Source organism: Mustela lutreola, chromosome 17 (assembly GCF_030435805.1).
Source record: "Mustela lutreola isolate mMusLut2 chromosome 17, mMusLut2.pri, whole genome shotgun sequence".
Taxonomy (NCBI): Eukaryota; Metazoa; Chordata; class Mammalia; order Carnivora; family Mustelidae; genus Mustela; species Mustela lutreola.
The window spans coordinates 43,402,869-43,428,784 of NC_081306.1; the positions used below are offsets into that span (position 1 = coordinate 43,402,869).

General features: G+C 40.8%; 1 protein-coding gene across 2 annotated transcripts in view; it reads right to left on the bottom strand.

The window, feature by feature from the left end:
• BAZ1B (bromodomain adjacent to zinc finger domain 1B) overlaps positions 1-25,916 on the bottom strand; it is a 68,408-nt gene that overhangs the window by 19,503 nt on the left and 22,989 nt on the right. For both annotated transcript variants that reach the window (XM_059155452.1, XM_059155453.1), the window contains exons 5-11: positions 23,171-23,292; positions 20,882-21,079; positions 11,706-13,407; positions 8,823-8,961; positions 7,740-7,870; positions 4,635-4,740; positions 3,613-3,711 (exon numbers count right to left, since the gene is read on the bottom strand). In XM_059155452.1, the coding sequence (XP_059011435.1) occupies positions 3,613-3,711; positions 4,635-4,740; positions 7,740-7,870; positions 8,823-8,961; positions 11,706-13,407; positions 20,882-21,079; positions 23,171-23,292 (2,497 nt within the window). The remainder of the gene's footprint in view (positions 1-3,612; positions 3,712-4,634; positions 4,741-7,739; positions 7,871-8,822; positions 8,962-11,705; positions 13,408-20,881; positions 21,080-23,170; positions 23,293-25,916) is intronic.

The window sequence follows — 25,916 nt, forward strand, 5'->3', positions numbered from 1 at the left end:
AGGCGCCCCTGTGTATTTTTTTTTTAACCTTTTCACCATGCATTTCTCAGGATGGTATCTGTGGAAATTCTTCGGAGGCCTGGTTTGAAGCTGGGCTCCTCCAGAGAGAATACCCATCTGCCCATGTCAGCTACAGGAAATGCTACCAACATGAGGCAACTTTAAATCACCTGCCACAATTCCTCATAACATAGTAAAAATGTCAAACGGCTGAAATTCTACACAAGTACCTCCAAGTTCACTCTCACATTAAAGACTGACCCGCTGAGGTCCCAGCCACACACTCTGGCGAGACCATAAGCTTCACTGCTGGTTTCTTACAACAAAATGCAAACTTGAGCTCAAGGTCATCTCAGCGGAAGTATACTAAGTTCCCATTTCATTCTTTTTTTTTTTTTTTTTTAAGGATCTATTTATTTATCTGACGAAGAGAGAGACCGCAAGAGAGGAAACACAAGCTGGGGGAGTGGGAGAGGGAGAAGGAGGCTCCACACAGAGTGGGGAGACTGATGAGGGGCTCGATCCCAGGACCATGAGATCATGACCCAAGCCAAAGGCAGATACTCAATGACTGAGCCACTCAGGCGTCCCTCCCATTTCATTTTTTTTTTTTTTTTTTTTTCATTTACAGACAGCGATCACGAGTAGGCAGAGAGAGAGAGAGGAAGGGGAGCAGGCTCCCTGCTGAGCAGACAGCCCGATGCAGGGCTCAATCCTAGGACCCTGGGATCATGTCTTGAGCTGAAGGCAGAGGCTTTAACCCACTGAGCCACCCAGGCACCCCTAAATAAGCATTTTAATATTATTTTCCTCTGAATACTGCTTCACTGTGTCCCACTGGCTTTCTTGCAAAGGATTTCCCTTGCTTTGCAGAATTCCCTTTATTTTCTTCTTTGACATTATCTATGAATGTGTTTAACTGCCTGTCAGTTAAGATCTCTTCGGACATCTTTAAGGAATTTGTTTCTAATTTTATTGCAATCTGATCAGAGACCATATCCTGAAACTCTCTATTTTTAAAATCCGTTAAGACTGCTTTTGTGGCTAAGTATATGATTAATTTTTATAAATGTTCAATGGATAGAAAAAACTTTACTTCTCTGTTTCCAACTGGCTTGGTATCATTTTGTTTTTAAATTCCTTTTTTACTGAGGGGCACTTGGGTGGCTCAGCTGGTTAAGCGCCTGCTTTCAGCTCGGGTCGTGATCCTTGAGTGATGGGCCTAAGCCCCCAACATTGGGCTCCCTGCTCAGAGGAGAGTCAGCTTCTCCTCTCTCTGCCCATCACCCTGCTCACGTCTGCTTTTTTCTTTCTCCTTACCCAGCTTGTGGTCTCTCCCAAATAAATAAAATCTTTTAAAAAAAAAGCTTCTTTTTTAATTGAAATGAGTAACTGAGCACACCCTGCAATTTATATCCTTCATCACTTACTTTCTTGCAAAGAGCATATATAACTGTTTTATAAACGTGAACTTCAAATGGTTGGTCTGTGATACATTATCCTATCCCTTTGGCTACCCAAAGGAAATACAAATAACCACCAGCAAGAGAATAGATAAATAAAGAAGAATCACAAAGATTATACAAATTCCGAGAACAGTATATAGAAAGGAAAATGACAGAACTCGGTTTTAAGAATCATGGATGAAACCTGAAATCACCAGTATTTTGAGTATTAACTATACTTCAATTAAACACAAAACAAAACAGTATGAAACATGGATGGCTCTATGGTAAAATAATGCTAAGGAAGGAACATTAACTCTCCAAGATTATGTATGCTTGACAGCCTTTAGAAAGTTCAAACCCAGAAAAGCAAGGTATGTGTTTGGGGTTTTTTTAATGCTCAACAAAACCAAACAAAGTGTAAGTTTTGTTTTTCACCCTGACAATCAAATACGTTAACAAACAGGAGGTACATCCTAGAACCATACTACTTTGTCGCTGGTATACTGACATTTTCCCTTGTCTTTCTTAATTTAATTTACCTGTTCTTCTCAATAAGACACCATGATTTTGAATACAATTTTAATTAATTTATGCATTAAGCAGTGGACTAGTATCATGTACCCATCTGCTATCATTCACAAACGTCTAGAAAACTTGCAACTGTAGACTGAATGATACATTACTTCTTCCTTCAATCAAACCCTAATTCAACTGTGAAAGCATGCGGTCAGACACTGAAGCGGCCCTCAGCCTAAACCTTGTGCTGGCTATGACAGGAGCAATGCCTAGAACCGGAAGGACACCGGCACATCTACATGTAGTTAGTATTTGTTTGGAGCTTTCTAAAGATATATGTCTTAAACTCACCACTTTAAAGCATACATTTGCAGTGGTTTTAATGTTGTGGAACCATCAAAACTATCTAATTCCAAAACTTTCATCACCCCAGAAGAAACCCTGTACCTCGATCCCAATTCTCCCCTTCCCCCGGCCCCCTGGAAACCGCAATTCTATTTTCTTTCTGTCCCTGTGGAGGTGCCTACTCTGAAAGTCTTACATAAATGGAATCCTACTGGGGACACCTGGGTGGCTCAGTTGGTTGAGTGTCTGCCTTCGGCTCAGGTCACGATCCCAGAGTCCTGGGCTGGAGGCCTCTGTTGGGGTCCCTGCGCAGCGGGGAGCCTGCTTCTCCCTCCGTCCTTGCGCCTCCCCCCCAACTCATGCTCACTCTCTCTCTGCAAACTCTCTCTCAAATAAATAATAAAAATAAATAAACAGAATCATACGATATGGGCCTTTGATTAGCTTCTTTGATTCAGTCCATTTTTTCGTTTCAGCCCTGTTACAACTACAGCACGGGTCGGTACTTTGTTCCGTTTGGTGGCTCAATTTCTGGATGTGCCACATTTTGTTTATCCATCAGCTGATGGACATTTAGGGAGTTTTCATTTTCTGGCTGTTTCCAATACTGACAATACTTCTGAATGCCAAATGCTGTGGAACTGCCTTTGTAAGGCTGCCTAACTCTAATGAGGGTCTAGTTCAGTGCATGACACATGGGAATCAATGAACAATCCTGCTGCACTGTATCTACAGGGCTTAAAAATATACTTTTCCACGAAATAAGTCAATCGAAGAAAGACAACTATCCTATGATCTCCCTGATATAAGCAAGCAGAGATGCAAGGTGTGGGGTTTGAGGGTAGGAAAAGAATAAATGAAACAAGATGGGATCGGGAGGGAGACAAACCATAAGAGACTCTTAATGTCACAAAACAAACTGAGGGTGGCCGGGGGGAGGGGGATAGGGAGAGGGTGGTGGGGTGATGGACATTGGGGAGGGTATGTGCTATGGTGTGAGTGCTGTGAAGTGTGTAAACCTGGCGATTCACAGACCTGTACCCCTGGGGCTAATAATACATTATAAGTTTATCAAATAAATAAATAAATAAATAAAAAGAAATTTAAAAAAATAAAATGAATTTTAAAATATGCTTTTCCAAATAAGCATGAGTCAAGAAACTCCCAAGCAATAAGAACATAAAAGGGTTACGTAATTTTTAAAATTTACGTTTACTGCTTTTATGGATACACAAAAACCCCTAAGACATTTATAATACGTATGCTGAAGAGAAGCCGTGTAGAGCAAGATGAAAATCCTTACCTCTTCTCGAGTCTCTCTTTAAGTTGACTTTCTCTTATTCCCTGAGGGTGAAGGCAATTTAGCAACTCATCCAGTTCCTTCTGACTATCACATAAAAACCTAAAAGGAGCAACACAGAATCAGTAACTCTGAAAAATAATCAAATACTAAGAAAGGGTCTAAGACTGTTGGTAGAAGTTGGGAGAACAGAATTCCAATCTTGCTCACAAGCAGAACAGATAATTTATCATTTCAATGAGACCTAGGATACCGGAGCCAATGTTTCCTACTAAAATACGAGACAAATTTTATAAAGTCAACTGACACACTTGTCCATACACTTGTCCATACTCTACTCTTTAGAGAAGAGTAAACCTACATCTAAAAATTACAGAAGGTCATTAAACCAAAAGGAATCATAGGCAAAACAATTAATGCAATCACAAAATAAAAGGGACCCTCTCAAAACCTGTTTCCCTGCTTAAAAGAATATGGACATAAAAGCAAATGAATGGCTATGTATACAATTTATATTCTTCAATTAATAAAGATGGGGTGCCTGGGTGGTTCAGTGGGTTAAGCCTCTGCCTTTGGCTTAGGTCATGATCTCAGGGTCCTGGGATCAAGCCCCATATCAGGTTCTCTGTTCAGGAGGGAACCTGCTTCCTCCTCTTTGTCTCTGCCTGCCTCTCTGCCTACTTGTGATCTCTGTCAAATAAATAAACAAAATCTTTTTAAATAAATAAATAAATGACGGAAATCCTGTATCTGCTCCAAGAACATATACAAACTTACATTTTAATAGGGAAATAAAATTCCAAAGCTTAGAATATATTCTTATTAAAAAAAAAAAAAACAACCAACTAAACAGAACTCAAACCTGCTTCTAAAGGAGTAAGTTTACATATAAAGGAGTAAGTTTACATATCTAAGAAATCAAAATCATACAAAATGATCTTAACAGATGTTAAGACTGGTGTCACTAGATTAAACATTTTCTTAACAGGAAAAAGAAAGAGCAACCCAATGAATGCTCACGTTACCATAGATTCTGGCCTTGCTTGGGTACGGTGGTCTCTACAGCCACTTCTGCCGCTGGTCCAGGATGTGTGCTCATGCTTGCATTTTTGCCTAGGTTTGCTTTCTTACCTAAAAAAAAAGTAAACATTAGGTTAATACAGTAAATACCCAATTCTGCATTTTTTTTAAGATTTTATTTGTAATTATTTGATAGAGAGAGAAGGAAAACAAGCAGGGGGAGTGGGAGAGAGAGAAGCAGGCTTCCCACTGAGGGGCAGAGCCTGATGCGGGGCTCCATCCCAGGACCCCGGGATCATGACCTGAGCCAAAGGCAGACGCTTAACGACTGAGCCACCCAGGTGGCCCCAATTCCGCATTTCAAACCTAAACAGGACACAGCGCCAATCCAACAACTAGTAACACAGATGCCACCTATTCAATCCATCCAGTGTACGAGAGGCGCGGACTTCTCTTAAACAGCTTACACACAGCACATTCTTTGAGATGTCTGCTGGCTACACAGCTGAACAGCTGCACAGTTTGAAGTTTAGAGTATTACAACTCAGAATGGAGTGGGATGACTGAATAACTTTATATCAAAGCAAATAATCCATTTGCTTTTTGCACGTGAGGTTTGGCACAAATGAACACATAAACTACTATAAACTTACCCCTGGAGGCTTCAAAAGTCAAACACAATCAACTTTTTTCTAAGTCAGCTCCCACACAGTAGGACATGAATACGGATGGATCTTAAGCCTATCTCTGAGGCCTCACCTAACACTGTAACTGGTGCTGTCCCCTGCTTCCTCCCTCTCCCCTTCAACCCTCCACACCTCCCCTGCACTACAAACACATCACCCTGTTAGTCTTCCGATCACGTGATTGTGAAGATACCAGCCCTGCCAGGATGAGAACATGAAGCAACAGTGCCCACTAGGATGCGCCTGGAGTGCGGCCTGAAACGCCCATCTTCTCCTGGGAGCTACAACTATGGAGACCTGATTTCTAAGGACACCCATTAAGCTTCTGGAAAACATCATGAAATCAGTGTCTCCTCCTGTGGGAAACCCTCCCCCAGGTCTAAAAGTCCTGACTGTACATTTACCGCTCTCAAACATAACTGCCCTTAATGTAAGTATTTACAAATTCTACCAAAACTAGATTTTTCTACCAAAGTGCTACAACGTAACACTTCCTATTATTAACATAGTATAAAAAGGCCTTAACTGTGAAACTTTGGGCTACATATTAATTTCCTTATTTAACAATTTTGTGAGTTTTAAGTTTGGGATAGGAGCGTCTCTAAATGAAGGAAAACTGCCTTTAAAAAGATTTCTGGGGTGCCTGGGTGGTTCAGTGGGTTAAGCCGCTGCCTTCGGCTCAGGTCATGATCTCAGAGTCCTGGGATCGAGTCCCCCATCGGGCTCTCTGCTTGGCAGGGAGCCTGCTTCCTCCTCTCTCTCTGCCTGCCTCTCTGCCTACTTGTAATCTCTCTCTGTCAAATAAATAAATAAAACCTTAAAAAAAAAAAAAAAAGATTTCTGAAAGAAGCATGACGATTTAATACTTGAGAAGCAATCTTCATTAGGTCACAGAAAGCGGAGCTGGCAGGAAGCCTGCAGATCATTTAACCCAGTGGTTCTCCACAGGGAGCCAGGATGCCTCCCAGTGGACACAGGGCAATGTCTGGAGACACATTTAATTGTCACTATTAGCACTTATTCCACTGAGGCCAGGGACGCTGCTAAATGTGTGACAATGCACGGGACCAGCCCCACCTATGAAGAATGACCTGGGGGTGTCTGCGTGGCGTAGTCACTTAGGCGTCCAATTCTTGATTTCGCTCAAGTTATGATCCCAGTATCATGGGACCGGGCCCTGCGTCACGTTCCCTCTCTCCCTCTACCCCGCCCCAACTCTTAAAAAAAACAAAAAAGATCTGACCCAAAACGTCAATAATGTTGAGGATGAGGAAAACTGATCTAACCTGACCACTTGGGTTTTCTTAATTCAAAAAAAAATTTTTTTAATTTTTTTTTTTTTTTTTCAGATTTTATTTGACAGAGAGATAGAGACACAGGGAACCCAAGTAGGGGGAGTGGGAGAGAGAAGCAGGCTCCCTGCTGAGCACGGAGCCCAATGCAGGGCTCAATCCCAGGACCCCAGGTTCATGACCTGGGTCAAAGGCAGACACGTAATGACTGAAGCACCCAGGCAGCCCCCCCTTTTAACTTCTTTCTTGAAATAACATATGCGTGTTACAAATGTTACACATAATCTATGTTCAATGTATATATGCACCTCAAAAAATACATATACATTTATAAAATTATACTTATTTATTTTACAAATCAAACACCCCCGTGTAATCAGAACTCAGGCCAAGAAAAAGAACATCAGTGACCCTTTATGACTCTTTCTCAGTCACTTATTTTTAGTTATTTGCTGTGTTCCCCCCTCACTAGAATTTTAATTAAATGACATTTAGGACCTTATCTGTCTTGTTTGCTTTCTGGTACCACAAAACATGAAAAACTGGTTGGCACACATGAGATGCTCCGTACATACTGAATAAATAAATAATGAAGTTGTCTTCTTAGCCCTTTACCTCAATTCCAGCCATTAAGGTACCTACAGAGAAACTTCCAAAGAAGAGAGTTTGAAGACTACTTGTATAAAATCTAATACCCAGGGGTGTGTGGGTGGCTCAGTCATTAAATGCCTGCCTTTGGCTCAAGATTACGATCCCAGGATCTTGGGATCGAGCCCCATATTGGGCTCCCTGCTCAGTGGGAAGCCTGCTTCTCTCTCTCCCACTCCCCCTGCTTAATTTCCTCTCTTGGTCTCTCTGTGTCAAACAAATAAATAAAATCTTAAAAAAAAAAATCTAATACCCAAATATCCCAATATTCAAGCTCATTATCTTTCCACACACCCGGAACAAAGCTCATAACCAAATGTCAGTTTCCTTCCTTCTTCTACGCATTTCATATCCTCCTACCCCACTCAAATACATCTACCTAAGGAGAAAATAAACTTTGCAAAAAGAAAAAGTGACCAAGGAAAGACAGTCCTTACTAATGAGTCTACTCGAGCAGGGTATAAGAACTGATAGATACACATACTCCGGGGACAGTAATCTTCATCAGCAGGGTCCGCACGGTCTTTGCGGTGACTGAATCGATAGTCGATGCTGTCATGCACCCAGCCTTTTTCAATGAACAATCCCGGAACTTCATCTGAGAAGAGCCAGTACCTATATATCATGTGTTAATAAAATAATGACAGATCATGAGCATGGGATGACTTTACTGTTGGGGGAGAGGACTACAGAGTTATCATCACTGAACGTTCAGACCCATACACAATTGATAAAGGCACAGAATACCAACATTTTTAAAATTTGAAGTTCGCTTCATATCTGTAAATTTTATAACTTCTAGTATTTTCTACTTCAGGTTCCACACAATACACACATGTAAAATGTATTACCATTTCTAATGACCTCTATTTGGATTACGTTTCACCCATCATAATAATTTAGGTTTCCTATTTGTGGTACCTTCAAGAACAGGGTTGTGTCTTTTTTTTTTGGACGCGGAGGGAGAGAGAGAGAGAGATCACAAGTAGGCAGAGAGGCAGGCAGAGACAGAGGGGGAAGTAGGCTTTCCACCGAGCAGAGTCCGATGCAGGACTCGATCCCAGGACCCTGAGATCATGACCTGGGCTGAAGGCAGAGGCTTAAACCCACTGAGCCACCCAGGCACCCCTTCTGTCTTTTATTTTATTTTATTTTAAAGAATAGGTTTGTGTCTGGGGCACCTGGGTGGCTCACTGGCTTTAAGCCTCTGCCTTCAGCTCAGGTCATGATCTCAGGGTCCGGGGATCGAGCCCCTTATTAGGCTCCCTGCTAGGTGGGGAGCCTGCTTCCCCCTCCCCTTGCCCGCCTCTCTGCCTACTTGTGATCTCTGTCAAATAAATAAATAAAATCTTAAAAAAAAAAAAAAAAAACAAAAAACAGGTTGGTGTCTTATTTAACTGTGTAACTCCAGCATGTGGCATAGAAAACATCCAATAAATGTGTGATGACCGATGGTTTCCAAAATCCATAAACGGAATACCTTATTTATTCTAGAACTTTAGAGTTTCAAAACTAGGAACAATATAATAACCCTAAAAGGTGACAAAAATTAAATCTAGTAAGTTACCTGTTATGGTTTCGATCTGTACCAATAGGAGTCCTACGCATGACTAGCTTTGCCTTGGCAATTCCCTCCTGGAAAGCCTTCTCAGCAGCTGCCTTGTGCCTTCGTATTCGTTCTTCTTCAGCTTCGCGTTCTAGTTTCACTGGTAAAGATCAAAAGAATCAACTAGACTTTATTTCCTAATAAGTTCTATTAAAAGTTTTTAAATGGAATTAATTGATCCTCAAAATGACCAGAATGAATAAAACCAGACCAGCTATTTCAAAATAAAACCTATTTCAGTCCTGAAGAATTTGACTGTAATTAAGCTTAGAAGCTTTGGTGATAAGAAAAAAGTCCAGAGAGTAAAGGCAGGTAACCACTTGTGCATAAAAGCAATTGCTACGTACCGAATACTCTCTGGGGAGTTATTCAGCAAGTCACTACTGTTAATGATGAAAAAAGGTGTGGGGGTGCCTGGGTGGCTCAGGCGAAGCACCCGACTCTTGGTTTCAGTTCAGGTCGTGGAATCAAGCCCTGCACCAACTCTCTGCTTGAGATTCTCTCTCTCCCCCCTGTCCCTGCCCATGCTTGTACAATCTAAAATAAATAAAATCTCAAAAAGAAACTTTTTATTAATTTATTTCTGATCATTCATTATATGGGTTTATTTCATCCAGACAGAAATTTCTCTCAACAACAAGAATAGCCCACTAATCTTGCCTTTTAAGTTTTTCTATAACTGTAAAAAATTCTGAAACACAGCGCTACTATTTACAACTTCAGAATGTGTAATACTGATATTCTACAGATGAGAGAACATCTACATTAATTATGGTGAGAATCTGGAAAATAATCAGTCTAAAGAGGCTACTTTAAAAAATTAAGACACAGGGGCGCCTGGGTGGCTCAGTGGGTTAAGCCGCTGCCTTCGGCTCAGGTCATGATCTCAGGGTCCTGGGATCGAGTCCCACATCGGGCTCTCTGCTTAGCAGGGGACCTGCTTCCCTTCCTCTCTCTCTGTGATCTCTTCCCTTCCTCTCTCCTACTGTGATCTCTCTCTGTCAAATAAATAAATAAAATCTTAAAAAAAAAAAAATTAAGACACATCTCATTTATTCAAAACCAACAGGATACTCACTACCTTTAACAAAGTTTGCTCTCCTAAATGGAACAAAATGTTTGCAACAGTGCTTACAGCAGAAATCAGTACAAAGCTAAATACAAACAGTAATGGCCAAATCACAATCAAGGAAAAGTTCTTTTCTCTTAGGGCCACAAACAAACAAAAAGCCCCCTAGGGCAGGTCATCAAAAGACCAAACTCGGTTCCAGAGGTTACAGCACTGAACAAGATACCAAATAAAGTGAACTGACCCTCGGCAAAATATTAACTTTCTTTGTCCCTTATTTCTCTGTATCAATTTAAGAGTATAACATGACCTTTCCTTTGTCCTATGTTAAAACACACAGAGAACACTTCAGAAACTCAAGAAGTCATTACATTTCAGGTAACATACAGCGGCAGTGTGACATATACACAAAGTTGATCTACATGCTATTTTACTTGGAATGCAATATATGGTCTTTAAAACTGAAACGTATGTATATGCAGATGCACAGTGTACCTGTATCAATGTAAAGACATTTCAGTGGCCTTAGGTAGTATAAACTAGAATCTGTTTTAAAAGAAATTATTATATATTCAGAAAATGCTACTAAAGTTATTTCCAGGTATCTAGGGTCCAACTTTGACAACTAAATGGTTTTTACCATCTTCACTTTATAAGCTGGAATCTCTGATACGGTTGGAAACTACAGCACCGACTAAAATAGTTTAAAGACCTAAAATCCCAATAAGGGCGCCTGGGTGGCTCAGTGGGTTAAGCCCCTGCCTTTGGCTCAGGTCATGATCTCAGGGTCCTGGGACTGAGCCCTGTATCGGGCTCTGCTCAGCGGGGAGTCTGTTTCCCCCCTCTCTCCCTGCCTGCCTTTCTGCCTACCTGTAATCTCTGTCTGACAAATAAATTAATTAATTAATTTAAAAAAAAATTTAGAGGTTTTTGAGAAGATGAATATGTGAAAATTGTGAAAGTTGCACATACCTGTGAATATATTAAAAAACAATGAGTTATATGTTATAAATAGATGAGTTGTATGGTATGTGAACTATTTAATAAAGCTGTTTTAAAAATGTTCAGCTTTGGGGCACCTGGGTGGCACAGTCGGTCAAAGCATCCAACTTTTGGTTTCAGCTCAGGTCATGATCTCAGGGTCATGAGATCAAGTCCCACAACGGGCTCTGCGCTCAGCAGAGAATCTGCGTTTCTCTCGTTTCTCTCTCCCTTTCCCTCTGCCCCACGGTCTACACTCTCTTTCTCAAATAAACAAATCTTAAAAAAAAAAAATTCAGATCTGATGGTGCTATCGAAGCCCCAAACGTTTACATTCTTACATCGTAATAAGTATCTGAGCTGGCAACTGCACTGAGGGCTTCAAACACCTTGTCACTCAATTGTTAAAACGATCTTAACAAGCACAGGAGGACCCTGAGGCACAGAGAGTAACTTGCCCAAAAGACTACAACGAAGTCAGAGGCAGGGTTTGAAACCAGGCCAGCAATTCCCAAGCCCTGTAGTCTTTCCACGATGCCTACTTGTGACTTTGGTCCTTTACCAAATCCAGAGAAGATGCCACTGTCATCAATCCAAGTCAAACCATCGTTAGCTGTAGGAGGCCCTGCTGCACACTCCCAGCAAGCATCACACACCCAGTGGGGTCTGGGCTGCCGCACACCAAGATAACTGAAGAGTTAACGACAAACAGAGCCTCTACCGTTACCCTGGCAACTTTCTTCCTTCTACTGTCTTCTAAAGGGTCTCCCTTCTGCTCCAACACCAGCCCTTACCTTTCAGCTCTCTCTCCTGGATCTCACGCTCCTTCTTGGCCTGGATGGCGAGCAGCCGCCGGCTCTTCACGGCGCTGATCATGTCTTCGGCTCCCAGGTCCACGTGGGGCTCAAACTTCACCACCTCTTTCTTCCTATCCGGTTTGCCTAGCCCATTCTCCTCTTTCCCGTTTTCCTTGTTTCTGGCTTCCATTTCTTTCCTTTTCTGTTTCTCTGCTCTCTTCTTATCATTCTCTTCCTTCAGGACAGCAAGCCGCTCCTTCCACAGCTCCGCCGACATCTGCTGTCTGGTCTCCATGTGGTCCTGCACCGAGTACGTCATGAGGATGCGGTGGCAGAGCGCGGTCAAGATTTGCAGCTTCTCCTCTGACGTTAATTCAAAAAACTCCGAGGTCTCCAGCTTCTCTAGGAACTCATCTTGTACCTCATTGTCCTCAAACGGCGCCGAATCCTTATTGTCATCTGCGTCGGAGCCCTCGCTTTCCTCCTGAACGTCAGACCTGCGCAGGCAGAGCCGCACCAGCTCTGAAACAGAATGCAGAGTCAGCGGGATCTCCGACAGCTTCATTCCCAGTTCACCGTAGTCTTCTGCTATTTCGTCCTGTAATAAGGTCTGTAAGAGGATGACCAACACCCTATTGAGGTATAAAAAGCCGCCTTTTTCTGCACTCAAGGCCTCCATGAGGGACACAGCAGTAATAGGGTACTGGGCATCCGGTAAGAGCAGCCCCGAGTAACAGCTCAAGAACTCCACCACCATGGCCACATCCCCGAAGAGCGTGTTGGGCAGCCCTTCAGGGGTGTCCACCAGTCGAAATGCTGGAAGGCTTTTGCCCGGTAACTCCTGGTCCTCGTACCTCTTCTGTTTTTCTAGCTTCTCAAGCATTTCCTTCTCTCTCCGCTCCTTGGCTTTCTCCTTCAACTTTTCTTTCAGCTCCTCTCGTTTCTTTTTCAAATATTCTTTCCGCTGCTCTTCAGACATCGAGGCCCACCGCTTTTTGTGCTCGAGAAGCTCAAAGCGTTTTTGAACAAGACTTCGCAGCTCTTCTGGGAGACGGGCTCGATCTTCGCTGGAGAGAAGGCGAGCAGTTTTGGAGATGACGCAGGACAGGGCACTCTTCTTGTCCTCCCTGTCTTTGTTTTCTTTGTAGTAGGCAATAAGGTGTAGGGCAGCGGGAGGCAGATGTTTGTGGGGTTTACTAGAGGACCTGGCTGTACCCCCAGAGTTCCGTGGGGCTCGTGTCATCTTCTGAGTGCCTTTGGCCATATCCAACAGAGTCATCTGCTTCATTTTGGTTTTAGGAGTCTTCAAGCCCTTTTTGGGAGACTTGGAATTACCTGTAGATTTCTGTCCATTAAGGATGCCTTTGCTTCTGCCCTTTGCTTTCAAAGGTTTATCGCTGTGCTTCCCCGATTTCTTGGCAGGAGGGCCCTTCTTAGGAATGTGAAAGTTACTGTGGAGCTTGGCGGGTGACATCATCTTCATTACTTCTTCCAAATGTTCTTCTGGAGATCTGGAATTTTTGGAGTTCTTCACTTTGAGTGGCGAACCATTCAAGGATTTCTTCAAGTGTACGTGACACCATAACTTGGGATTTAGTGGTGAACTCAGAGAAGAGTTGTCTGTCTTGGATTTTTTTGAGGGCTTCCTGTCTGGGGATCCAGTATTCTTCCTCTTAGTAGAAGGGTTGAGAGTCATGTACTAGAATTTAAGAACAAGAGCAAAATTAATTAAAAACAAAACAAAACAAAACAAATTTGAACAAGCAATATTTAAGCATCATATAGGCCCTCTTCCCCAGCTATCCAGGTAAAGCTACAGATTCATTTCTGCCCACAGACACTATGCCCCTGAAGAAACAAAGACATAAATGTTAGCTAATGTTTTGGCCACATCAATGCAAAATTCTTTTAATACCCAGACTTAAAAATGTATACTGTAAAACTAGACCTTTCTTCTATGTAACTGGTTTTCTGTTAATACACAGTGCTAGCAATTCTTATACACTTTTATGAAATCTGTGCATCCTTTCCCCAGAAGAAACACACAAAAATTATGCATACAATTTCAGAGTGTGTCCGTGGATCCCAGACTGAGGATACCTGATCTCGACAATGGCAACACCTAAGAAATTAATCAAGAATTACTCTGATTTGTAAGCCTTTAAACCTCTGTTCCAACTGGGAACATTATATCCTTTTAAGTAGAAAGTATATGAAGTTTTTTTGTCCAAATGAAGAAGCAAACTTTATTTAAAATACCACCACAACAACAAAAATCACCGCTAACAAACAGGGAGCCCTCCTGCCCCTGGTTCCTCAAACTTCCCTTTCTCTCCCCAAACATCAAGAGCTCATTCCCATGAATACGTTATTAACTCTAAGCCCTCTACACTCTCGATCTCATATGCTTCTCTTTCGTCATCCCTCACAGCTTTCAAATGGACTCCCTCTAGTAGCCCAACTATAATCCTTCAATCCCGCCAGGACCTTAAACCCATTAATTCAACCACACTTTCCCTACACTCACTTCCTGGTTCTTTCTACCTGCATGAAACTCCAGTCCGTTACTATAATCTGTCTTGCATAAACCTACGCTTCCCTGATCTTTCCCTGATCTCTCCTGCTCTATTACACCGAGCTACCCGTGGCGTGCACACGTTCAGCTTCCCCATGACTGCAACAGAAGACACAAAGACAGTGGGTGGTCTCCCTTTAAATTCAGAACCGGGTACCTCAAATGCATCCTAAATGCCACCCAGTAATGACATGATATATCCCTTTCTCTATTCACTTCCCTTTCTTCTGTCCCCTTACGGAGAATTAGTTAACAGGCTAGAACCAGTCAACTTGTCATAATACCATGGTTTCTATTGAAGTGTGTGTTTAAAAAAAAAAAAAAAAAAACCCCAACTGCTGATTTTGGAACTTTCAAGAATGTAATTATAAAGAAAAAAAGCTGAACTGCACACTAAATTAAATACTGAAGCAATGAAAAGGTATGGCCAATTTCACAAAAATTCCAAGGTATAGGAGAGAAACTAGATAACCTCCAGAAGATGTGATTTCTGTTACCAAAAGCAACTTAAGCACAGAAGGCACTTGGAGACTTGACCCTAACTCGAGGATTCTAAGTGGGAAGGATGAACTTCAGAGAAACAACATGGAAGCAGCGGGTCAGCACGAGAGACACTGCAGGCAAGGAAGCAGCTGCAGACTCCGGAAGACAAAATCGTGAGACCCCTGAGAAAGACGAGGGAAGCAGCACAGCGACGGCGATGCCAGAGGGGCCACGGAGGACACCAACACTCGTCGGGCGTGACCAGACAGGCACGGCAAAATTTAGTAAGCTGTACTGCGATGTCAAGTAAGATCGAAACAGCACGGATATAACCACCACACCAACTCACAGAACCCAGGCAGCACCAACAGGAGAGATCTGGTCTGTGAAGAATGAGTGGGCTACCCCTAACACCCTTCTCTTGGCCAAGTCTCCAACTTCAAAGGCCAATCTGCCTTTTAAGGACTACGGCAATTACAGGTTATTGTTCCTCCAGCTAGCTATTTCTGCTCCCGAATTATCGTCCTCAGTCTTGGCTGACGAAGAGGTTTCATAGTTTACGGAATATAAATAGTATCTATCCATAACTTGGGGGATACTTTCCCCAGAAGCAGAATTTCCTAGTTCTGTTTCCCCAGAACTAGATTTCAAAATGTTAAAATGAATAAGCAAAGATGACTTACGTAGGCCTCTCCCTAAAGGGCAATAATGGTAGCAATACCCCAAAGAGACCAGTGTTTCAGGAATCACCCTACAAATCACAGGAGGAGGCCCACAGCGACCCTGGCAGAAATTGAAGACAAATGTGTGCTTCTACTGGCCTTGGAACATCTTCAGAGTATAAAGCTGATACTTCTTCTAATGTTCAGGATAACAGACTATATTTGAAGTCATTCTAAAATGAAATTTATCACTAAAAAGGAGACTAGTGTGAGTCTGTTTCAATTTTACCACTTATCTCTTAATAGGGTCTATTATAAGGGCCACTTTGTAATTTGCTTTTCTTTTCCTGTTTAAAAGTCACTCAAATTATCCTAAGGTTCTTCAATTTCTTCTACTTAGAAGCACCATATACGCAGAAATGATCTAAGAAAAAGCTGGGATGTCTCAGCTACGAGAGGGTCCAGCAACCTATTTTTATTTATAAGGTGTGTTTTTCTTGCCAAACCACACCGCATAATTTTTTTTCTTAAAAATGAAAGAAATTAACTCACCCAACCCCCTCCCAACAGGCCGGCTCCCCGCTTGAGCAGTCCTTCAGTAACTGGATCATCTCAGCATAGGGCATGCTGGGCGGTCACAGCCAAATGGGAGCCGGCATGGCTGGACTCAGGGGGATCTGAAAAAGTATAAAACCGCTTATGTGCTAAGGGTCTCCCCTATCCCCCAGCACAGGTCATCTACCAGCGTAGTGCACAGGGAGGGAGAAAAGAATGGACATCGAAATAGCAGTACTGTATGTAGGTTTTAGGCCAAGGCCCTTCCTAAATGCTAAACAGGAACAAAATATTTATGAATGACTCAGCAACATGAAAGCCATTAAGAAAAACAGAGTATACAATTCTACACCTGGCTCCCTGTCATACCTGAAAAGAAACCACCACCACGAATAAGGAAAGGAAATCTATTAAGATAAAAATGAAGAAACTTTATTTACAGCAGCTCATTCAGATGCTAAATTTAACTTAACAATAAGCAGAAAAAAACATGAATTGGAAAACTTTGGCAATCTATTAATATTCTGATTTTTACTGCACTCTTCTCATTCACCCAAAGAGCCATGGTATGAGTTTCAAGGCAACACCGGCAGAGTGGACTTGCTTCAATCTCCAGATATCTTTATCAGCCAATATGCAAAATCTGTTGCCGTAAATCAGGTTTTAAGTGCTTTTAAAGTTAACATAATTTATTTTTTAAAGTGCTTCTGCTCTAGTCTCTAACTCATAAATAAAAATCAAAAGGCAATTTAAAGAAAAACCTAAACCATGAACACTTACTTGAAACAATTAGAAGACATAAACATCTTTAAAAATATATAATTAACATCACTAGTAACGAGACAAAATTACATCATGGGCCTTCTGATACGATTCACTAAGAAAAACACACCAGTTCTGTGGCATTTCTACCCAAAATCCATAGCCTGAATATAATCATAGGAAATAGCCATAAACTGAGAAGCATCACACGAAAGTCATCGGCTTGTATTCTTAAAAAAATGTCAAAGACATTTCCTTGAAAGACAAAGGAAAGCTGAGATGGCTCCAGATCAGAGATCCGTCTCCTAACAAAACAGAACAAGGAAACATAATACATGATACTGTATTGGATCCTACTGAAACCAAACCATTATTATTATTATTATTTTTTTGGCTAAAAGGGCAGGGCTGGGACAATTTTCAAAATTTGTGTAAGGACTACAGATAATAGTATTGTTTCAATGTTAACTTTCTGATTTTGCCAACTGTACTATAGTTACATTAGAAAATAGCCTTGTGCTTGGGCTCCCCTACGTGGCTCAGTCAGTTAAGCATCTGACTCTTGGTTTGGGCTCAGATCATGATCCCAGGGTCATGAGACTGAGCCCCGCAATGGGCTCTGAGCGCGGCCTGAAGTCTGCTTGAGATTCTCTCCCTTTCCTTCTATCCTGCTGCTGCTGCTCTCACTCGTCTCAAATAAATAAAATAAAAAAACAAAAAACCAAGAAAAAGAAAATATTTCATATATTCAAATGAAAGGGCCTTCTCAGTGGCTCAGAAAAAAATAATTTGTGTGTTTGAAAAGAGAGAAAATAATAAAACACATGTGGTAAATGTTAACATCTGGGAAATTCACTTGAAGGTATACAGAAGAAATCCTTCACAGTAATTTGTCTTTTGGTATGAAATTATTTCAAAATAAGATGTTCTTAAAGTGCATTAAAAACCATATTAAAGCAGTCCAAATTATGGCAGGATTCCAAAGGTCTTTAAAAAAAAGTAATATTTAGTTGTTACATCTCTATCCAAAAGCCTCCCTACTAAGCATTCGGCAGCCTGAAATTAAGAGCTCAAACACTGTGGCTGAGTAACAAAAACACTGGAGTTGCAATATACTCCACCGAAGGGCAACGAGCCAAAATGGCACATCTCACCTTACATGACAGCTAGGGCACAAATTCCTTGTAGGTCATTCCCCCAAGTCATTATCCCTAAACTCAACTGTTGTTGCGTTTTTTTCTCAACAAATGATACTTAAAGAGATGAATGCACCAGCCACATACCTGTTACACCTGTGCTAAATATTACAGAACCCAAAATGAGTAAACTAGTTCTCATTTTCAAGTAATTTATGTTCTAGAATTTACAAGACCACAAACACACTCTCATCATCACAGCAGGCCCTACTCCGATAACACTCCAACTTCCAAATCTCTAACTTTCTTCTCTCCCAACCTAGGATCCCCATTGATCCTTTCCCTAAACTATTGCTCAGAACTTGCTTCCTGAACTCCATGTCTCCTCTCTCTTCACAGGAGCTGCACCTGGCTGAAAACCAAATGAGATTCCATGAAAACCAAAGAGAAGATGAAGAGAGAAAAAAATTTTTTAAACTTATTGCCTTTGGGAAAGGCAGATTTTATGTGATCAACTTGAATCCTCAATGCATGACTTAAAATTTCCTTTAGATGAGGAAAAAATCCGAAACACTGTTTCATGGTCTACTTGTCTTTCTTGACTATATTCTGTCCTGGCAGAGATACTCTGAGTTCTTTAAGAAAACTACAAACAGGGCGCGTGGGTGGCTCAGTTAAGCTTCTGCCTCTGGCTCAGGTCATGATCCTGGAGTCCTAGGACTGAGTGAGTCCCACATGCGGCTCCCCAGGGAGCCTGCTTCTCCCCCTGCGTGCCGCTTCCCTTTTGTGCTTTCTCTCTCTCTGTCTCTGACAAATAAATGAAATCTTAGGAAGGAAAGAAGGAAGGAAGGAAACTACAAACAGGAAAAAGACAATTTATGTGCAAAACTCAGGTGACAAAATCAGGGAAATGTCAAATAGTACTGGGGAATAAGACTTATTACACGACTGGTATTTTACATGAGTCTCAAGTTCTCTAAACAGAATCACTCACTGTCTTCTTACAGCACTTTAGTCCAAACAAGCTAATACTTCCTAGTCCCAATCTTAATTACAGCCAAATTCTATTAAGTATCTTAAGCCCTAAGTAGAAAATTTGAGAGTAGGTGATTTCTTCAGAAACTCCTTTTAAGATACAAGTTCCTAAAATTCTAGTCTCTGGCTCCTACAAAAAGTGTGGATCAGCTTTTTTGTTCCAGTAAGCCCCAAAGACCTTTTACCCATAAATAATACTTGGCTTTTCTTTTTTTAGTCTTTTTTTTTCCCCATGTTATTCATATACTTGAATCCCTAAACTAAAATACATAAAAGCTGTAAGATTTAAAAATATGTAAGGACTCAAATGATCCAACAGTCTGAAACTCATTCAGAGATGATTCTGCATGGGATTTTCGTACACGAATAATCATCATCTTATGTTGTAACCACTGAAAGCCGTTATCACAGCTCCAAAACTCTAGAGCAATAAAATGACAAGGAATTAAAATTTCCTCTCAGTGAATAAACAAAATTTAGGTTTACCAAAGTTCCACAGAAACTTTAATCCTAATCCAGAAAAAGCCTATTAATTTCTAAATTTTTCTTTTTATGCAAATAAAAATTTAAAGAGCACAGGAAGAAAATGCTTGGTCATGCTGGTCTGGAATAAGAAAACATGCTCAGTGCTAAACTATGGTGGGAGAAATAAAAAATTATTTCTCATTATACTTTTTTTTTTTAAAAACATTTTATTTACTTGACACAGAAAGCACAGGTAGGCAGAGAGGCAGACAGAGAGAGAGGGGGAAGCAGGCTCCCTGTCGAGCAGGGAGCCCGATGCAGTGCTCGATCCCAGGACTCTGGGATCATGACCTGAGCTGAAGGCAGAGGCTTAACTCACTGAGCCATCCAGGTGCCTCTCAATATACTTTTTTCAGCAAAATGAACCTAAAATAATTGAGGCAACTTAGTTGTTATAACACCAGATGTGATTAGTTTTTTTCAAATTAAAAGGAAAGGGAAAAAACAATCATGGAACTCTGACTTAGTCTTAAGGAATCAGCAGCTCTGGCCCCCATTCGCCCCTTAGATCAAGGTGAACTATCAGTATGCAAATCAGTAAACTTTCAACAAAAAACAAAAATATTCTCAAAATCTATATAAAAAAAAATCTTGGGGCCCCTGGGTGGCTCAGTGGGTTAAAGCCTCTGCCTTCAGCTTGCGTCATGATCCCAGGGTCCTGGGATGGAGCCCTGCATCAGGCTCTCTGCTCAGCTGGGAACCTGCTTCCTCCTCTCTCTCTGCCTGCCTCTCTGCCTACTTGTGATCTCCGTCTGTCAAATAAATAAATAAAATCTTAAAAAAAAATCTTATCGAAATAAAAAAGATCTTATTGGAGAAACCCTGAGATGAAAAAGACAATCAGAAATCTGAGGCCAATGTCTTGGCTTTTGTCATTTTACTTTCTGTTGGTTCTAATTAGACTAGCCTCAGATTCTGCATCTGGAAAATAAGATTAAACTCACACATACACACACACACTCGCCCCACCCCCACGACTTCATAAGAAATGTTTTGAAGATCAAATGAGCTGACTGACGGAAGAAAGTCCAACACATTCTTAAGAGGGAAATGCTAGATTTTCTACTAATCTGTCACACAAAGTAATACTCATTTCAAGTCTTTTTCAAGGCTGCTGGTGTCTTTGATCATTTTGTCTGATATTTAAATTCAGTTTTGTTTTTCTATTTATACCACACCTCATTCCAAGAAGAATGAAGCAAAAAAGTATGAATTTTTTTTAAATTATGCAACCACAATTATAAAAACCATACATCGAACTAGGGGAGATATTCAATACCAACCCCACATCATCACCTACATAAAACAGACAGATGTGAAAATTTCTGAATCCATTTTCTGTTTTAAAAGCTCACAATCTAATCTAAATGGAGCTACCAGAGAAAACAAACTCATCTAAAAGTATTCTATCTTGCTGTTCGAAAATTAGAGTGACCTTACCTTGTATGGATCAAGTAAAAAGTCACTGAACTTGCTAGGGAGGGAGTATTTTTTCACCAACTCGTCTTCTACCACCCACGGTGCATTTTCACCAGTACCGGCCCGTAACGCGTTATGCCGTATAAAGTATCGAAGTATCTCCTTATTTGGCGGGCGTTCTGTACGAATCAAGCTGTCTGCTGGCACATTACTGATGATCTAGGTGAACAAATACAAATAACTTACCACTGGGTAATAAGCAATTAACTACTGAGAACAAAGATTTATGTTCTCTCCAAAAAATCATCGTCCCCTCTATAAAATACAGCTACTATAAGCTAAATGAAACAAAAAGAGGAATTTTCTGAGGAAGAATGTTAAACACATCCCTACACAATTTATCAGTATATATCAAAGTCCTAAAAATGTGCATACCCACTGAACCATCAATTTCTCTCTTTTTTTTTTTTTAAAAAAGATCTCATTTATTTATTTGAGAGTGAGAGCATGAGTGGGATGGAGGGGGGCACAGGGAGAAGGAGAAGCAAACTCAGCACATAGTCTGATGTGGGGCTTGACCCCAGGACCCTGGGATCATGACCTGAGCAGAAGGCAGACACTTAACCGACTGAACCACCCAGGTGCCCCTGAATCAGCAATTCCTCTTGTTAAGAATTTAGAAGTAAGGGGCTCAAGTCGTTAGATGTCTGCCATTGGCTCAGGTCATGTTCCCAGGGTCCTGGGATCGAGCCCCACATCAGGCTCTCTGCTTGGCAGGGGGCCTGCTTCTCCCTCTCCCACTCCCCCTGCTTGTGTTCCCTCTCTGGCAGTCTCTGTCAAATAAATAACACCTTTAAAAAAAACACAACAATTTAGAAGTAAATGAACAGTCATCACCAACTGCTTATAAAAATGAATAAAAGAAAAAAAAAACACCACAAAAAAATAAAAACCAGAAGGGAAAATTACATAAAGGTACATCAGCAATGGAATCATTTTTTAAATTAAAATATATCCATATAATGAAGGCAACCATTATATACATATAACATATGTAATATACTGCATATAACATATATAACCATAAAATATATTACCTATAATATATACAACCTTAGGGGAAAAACATTTCTTAATCAGGACAAATTTATCAGAATCACCTAGGGTGTTATTAAAATGCCGATGTTTGGGCCCCAAACTTATTGAATCAGAAGTATCTCTGGCAGCAGAGCCTGGGCATCTACATCTTTAGTAAACTCTCCTGGTGACTAACATACACCCTACAACCTGAAAACACTGTTTTGGGAAAAATTTAATGACCTCACAGATGTTTACCGCATACTAAATGAAAAAAAATCAAGCTACAAAATATTACATACAGAATACTCCTATTTTTATTTAAAAGCTAACCACCAGGGGCACCTGGGTGGGTCAGTCAGTTAAGCATGCAACTCTTGGTTTCAGCTCAGGTCATGATTGCGGGGTCACGAAACTGAGCTGCATGTCGGGCTCTGAGCTTAGTGGAGAGTTTGCTTGGGACTCTCTCCCTCTTGCTCTGTGCAACCCCCAACCCCACCTCTCTAAAATAAATATATTTTTTTTTAAGGTGTATTGTGACTCTGGATCAATAAACCAGTAAAACAAAGCACTAAGTCATTTTAAAGGTATTTACTATTTTAGATTAGTAGCTTCACAAATTCCTTGTAAAAGCACTGATTAGGGGCGCCTGGGTGGCTCAGTTGGTTAAGCGACTGCCTTCGGCTCAGGTCACGATCCTGGAGTTCAGGGATTGGGTCCCGCATCAGGCTCCCAGCCCCATGGGGAGTCTGCTTCTCCCTCTGACCTCTTCCCCTCTCATGCTCTCTCTCACTCTCTCTCAAATAAATAAATAAAATATTTAAAAAAAAAAAAAAAAAAAAGCACTGATTAGAACTGACTCGGTTTCTGAGTTTAAGTATATTACAAATTGCTTTATTTTTAACTGGGAAGAGCTATTACCTGGGGAAAAGTCCTTAACTGCTGGGAACTGATTCTTATTTTTCAAACTAAGCTTAAAGCTCAAATGCAAATTATTTTTATACCCTAATAACTATGATCATATTAAAAGGAAAAATGCATGCTATCTCTTAGAGAAAAAATACAATTTAACTTAAGGTCATAATTACAAAGACTAGAAAACCCCTCAGAATTTGTGTAGAAACACATTCATTCATATTTTTTTTAGCACAGTTTCTCCGAGAAAACTAGCCCTACATTTTCTGAAGTAACATTTACTACGTGTAAAAGGTTTAATACAAAGTGCCAACTAACCTTATCTTCATTTTGTAATTTCACATCGTATTTGTGAGGCAGAAATTTTGGTGGAGCCCATTTCCTTTCTCCTTTTTTTAATGAAGTAGGGAGTTTTCGTGGAGATCTACGTGCTCTGTCATCTAATCAAATCAATAGAAAATTAGTGAAAAAAACAAGTCTTTAATTTCATCCATTCATTCATTCCTCATAATCTTAATGAACACCTACTCTACACTAAGCACTGAATGATGGGGCACAAAGATGAATTATAAAATCCTTACCTCAAGCAGATAGTCTATGAGTCTACAAAAATTACAGTACAATGTGATAAACTACTATAACAGACTGGTACAGAAAAATACAGTGAGAGGAAAGAGAAGTAATGTCTAACTTGGTCTGGAAGAAAAAGTAAGGCTTGTTTATAGACTCTAAGCAATGAGATGAGTGACTATGATCTAGACTGCAGTAAAAACTTCAAAAAGTTAAGAAGGGGCCAAATTACAAATAATTTTTTGTTTTATTTTGTTTTAAGGTAGGCTCCATGTCCAATGTGGGGGCTTGAACTTGAACTCACAACCCTAAGATCAAGAGTCACATGCTCCACCGACTAAGGCAGCCAGGAACCCCAACAATGAAAGCCATTTAAAGAGATGAAGGTGTCTGGTGGGCACTAAGGAAACAAAGGATTTCCATCTAACTGTGGCGTCAAAGATCACTACTATGAAAAAATTAAACACATTCTGCAGTTAGAAAATGAATGAAAAGGTCAGCTGAGACTAAAGATTGGGAATCACAAGAAACAGCACTAAACATCTGAATGAATTTAACTGGAATGGAGGTTCAAGAGGTTCAAATGGAGAGTCAAGAGGCATTTAGAAGACAGACTGGTAACCAACTAGATGTGGAACTGCTAACAGTTTCCAAGTTTTCTGTCTTAGGGACAAAGATGGGGGGGTCATTAACTGAGTAAGAGAACGTTGAAAGAAAAGCAGGACACGGGGCACCTGGGTGGCTCAATGGGTTAGGGCCTCTGCCTTCAGCTCAGGTCATGATCCCAGGGTCCTGGGATCAAGTCCCGCATCGGGCTCTCTGCTCTGCAGGGAGCCTGCTTCCCCCTCTCTCTGCCTACTTGTGATCTCTGTCTGTCAAAGAAAGAAAGTAAAGCAGGACAATTCTTGTTGATGTGCCTTGGGAAGATAACATTAAGAGTAAGATGAACAATTTAGCCTTATAGGTGTTAAATTTAAACTGCCCGGACATACATGTGAAGACTGGGTCTAGAGGTAAGAAGTTAAGCTGACGTGGGTCTAGGAATCATCAGCCTTTACAGAGATTAAGAATTTAAACTGTGGGCAGGAATGAAATAGAACAATACCCTTGTACAAAAGAATTAAAAGGAGGCAGAACAAAATCCCATGAAAAATAATTTTATGTCAGAAAAAAATGTGCAACTCTTGATCTCGAGGTCATGAGTTGGGGAGTCCCATGTTAGGCAGAAGACACTTAAAAACAAAAAACAAATAACCCCTCCTCCCAGAAAAGTAGTTAGGAAACCCAGGGAGACTATGGTATCAAATAGCTGAAAGATACAAGAGTGATCAACAGTGTTGGTCTGTTGGAACAGAAAAGTAAAACACAAAGGAGAAATCAGTTAATTCTTCAATTAGGGAGGTCACCTATTAATCTTGTTGGGAACAGTTTGAGGAGTAAAGAGGCAGAAGGTACACTGTAACAGCATAGGACATAAACTTATATTCAGAAAGTGGAGACGACATTCTCAAGAATCTTACCTTGAATAAGTAAGACAGAAATAGAACAGGATCAAGGGAAGATGTTTTTGTTTTTAGAAAATTAGACTTTGTTTATAATCTGAGAAGAACCATTAGAAAGAGAGTTTAAAACACTGTATAGTAGAGGGGCACTTGGGTGGCTCAGTTGGTTAAGGGTCCAACTCTTGGTATCAGCTCAGGTCTTGATCTCAGGGTCGTGTCTTCACGCCCCGCATTGGGCTCCATGCCGGGCATGGAGCCTACTTTAAAAAAAAAACAGCATATTGTAGAATGATAAAAGTTTACCAAGACCTTGAGAAACTAAGAGGGAATAGTATTCACTTTTTTTTTTTAAGAATATTATTTATTTATTAAAGAGAGAGAGAGAAAGAGAAAGACAGCGCCCAAGCAGGGGAACTGGCAGGCTTCCCACTGAGCAAGAATTTAGATGTAGGGCTAGATCCCAGGACCCGCTGAATCATGACCTGAGCTGAAGGCAGACACTTAGCCGACTGAGACACCCAGGTGCCCCAGAGGGAATGGTATTCAAAGCACAAGTATCTTGGCCAAGAGAAAAGAGAGCTCCCTTCTAAGATGGAGAACAGAGTCCTACGAGGGAGGTTAGAACACAAACCTGAAAAATTCCTGCTTCCTTCCACAAAGTAAAAGGAAAGGTCACATAGTTAAGAAAATATTTTGCATAGTAGAATTTGCCTCTCATATTTCTACGGAAATTCTAATGAATTTTTCCCCTGAAGAAATGCCATAATATTAATTCTACTCTGATCAACATAGTAGCAATAACATTACATCCCAGTAATTAAAATCTGCACTGAAGGCACACACTCTAAAAAATAAGCCAAAGCCTAAAACCAGCAGTTCCTGGTATACAATGCTTAAGGTATAAAACTAACAGGTGTAACATATCATGGGTATTCCAATGATCCTCATTCTAGAAGAAAAGAAGTGTTAGAAGACAGATCTGCCAACACCTA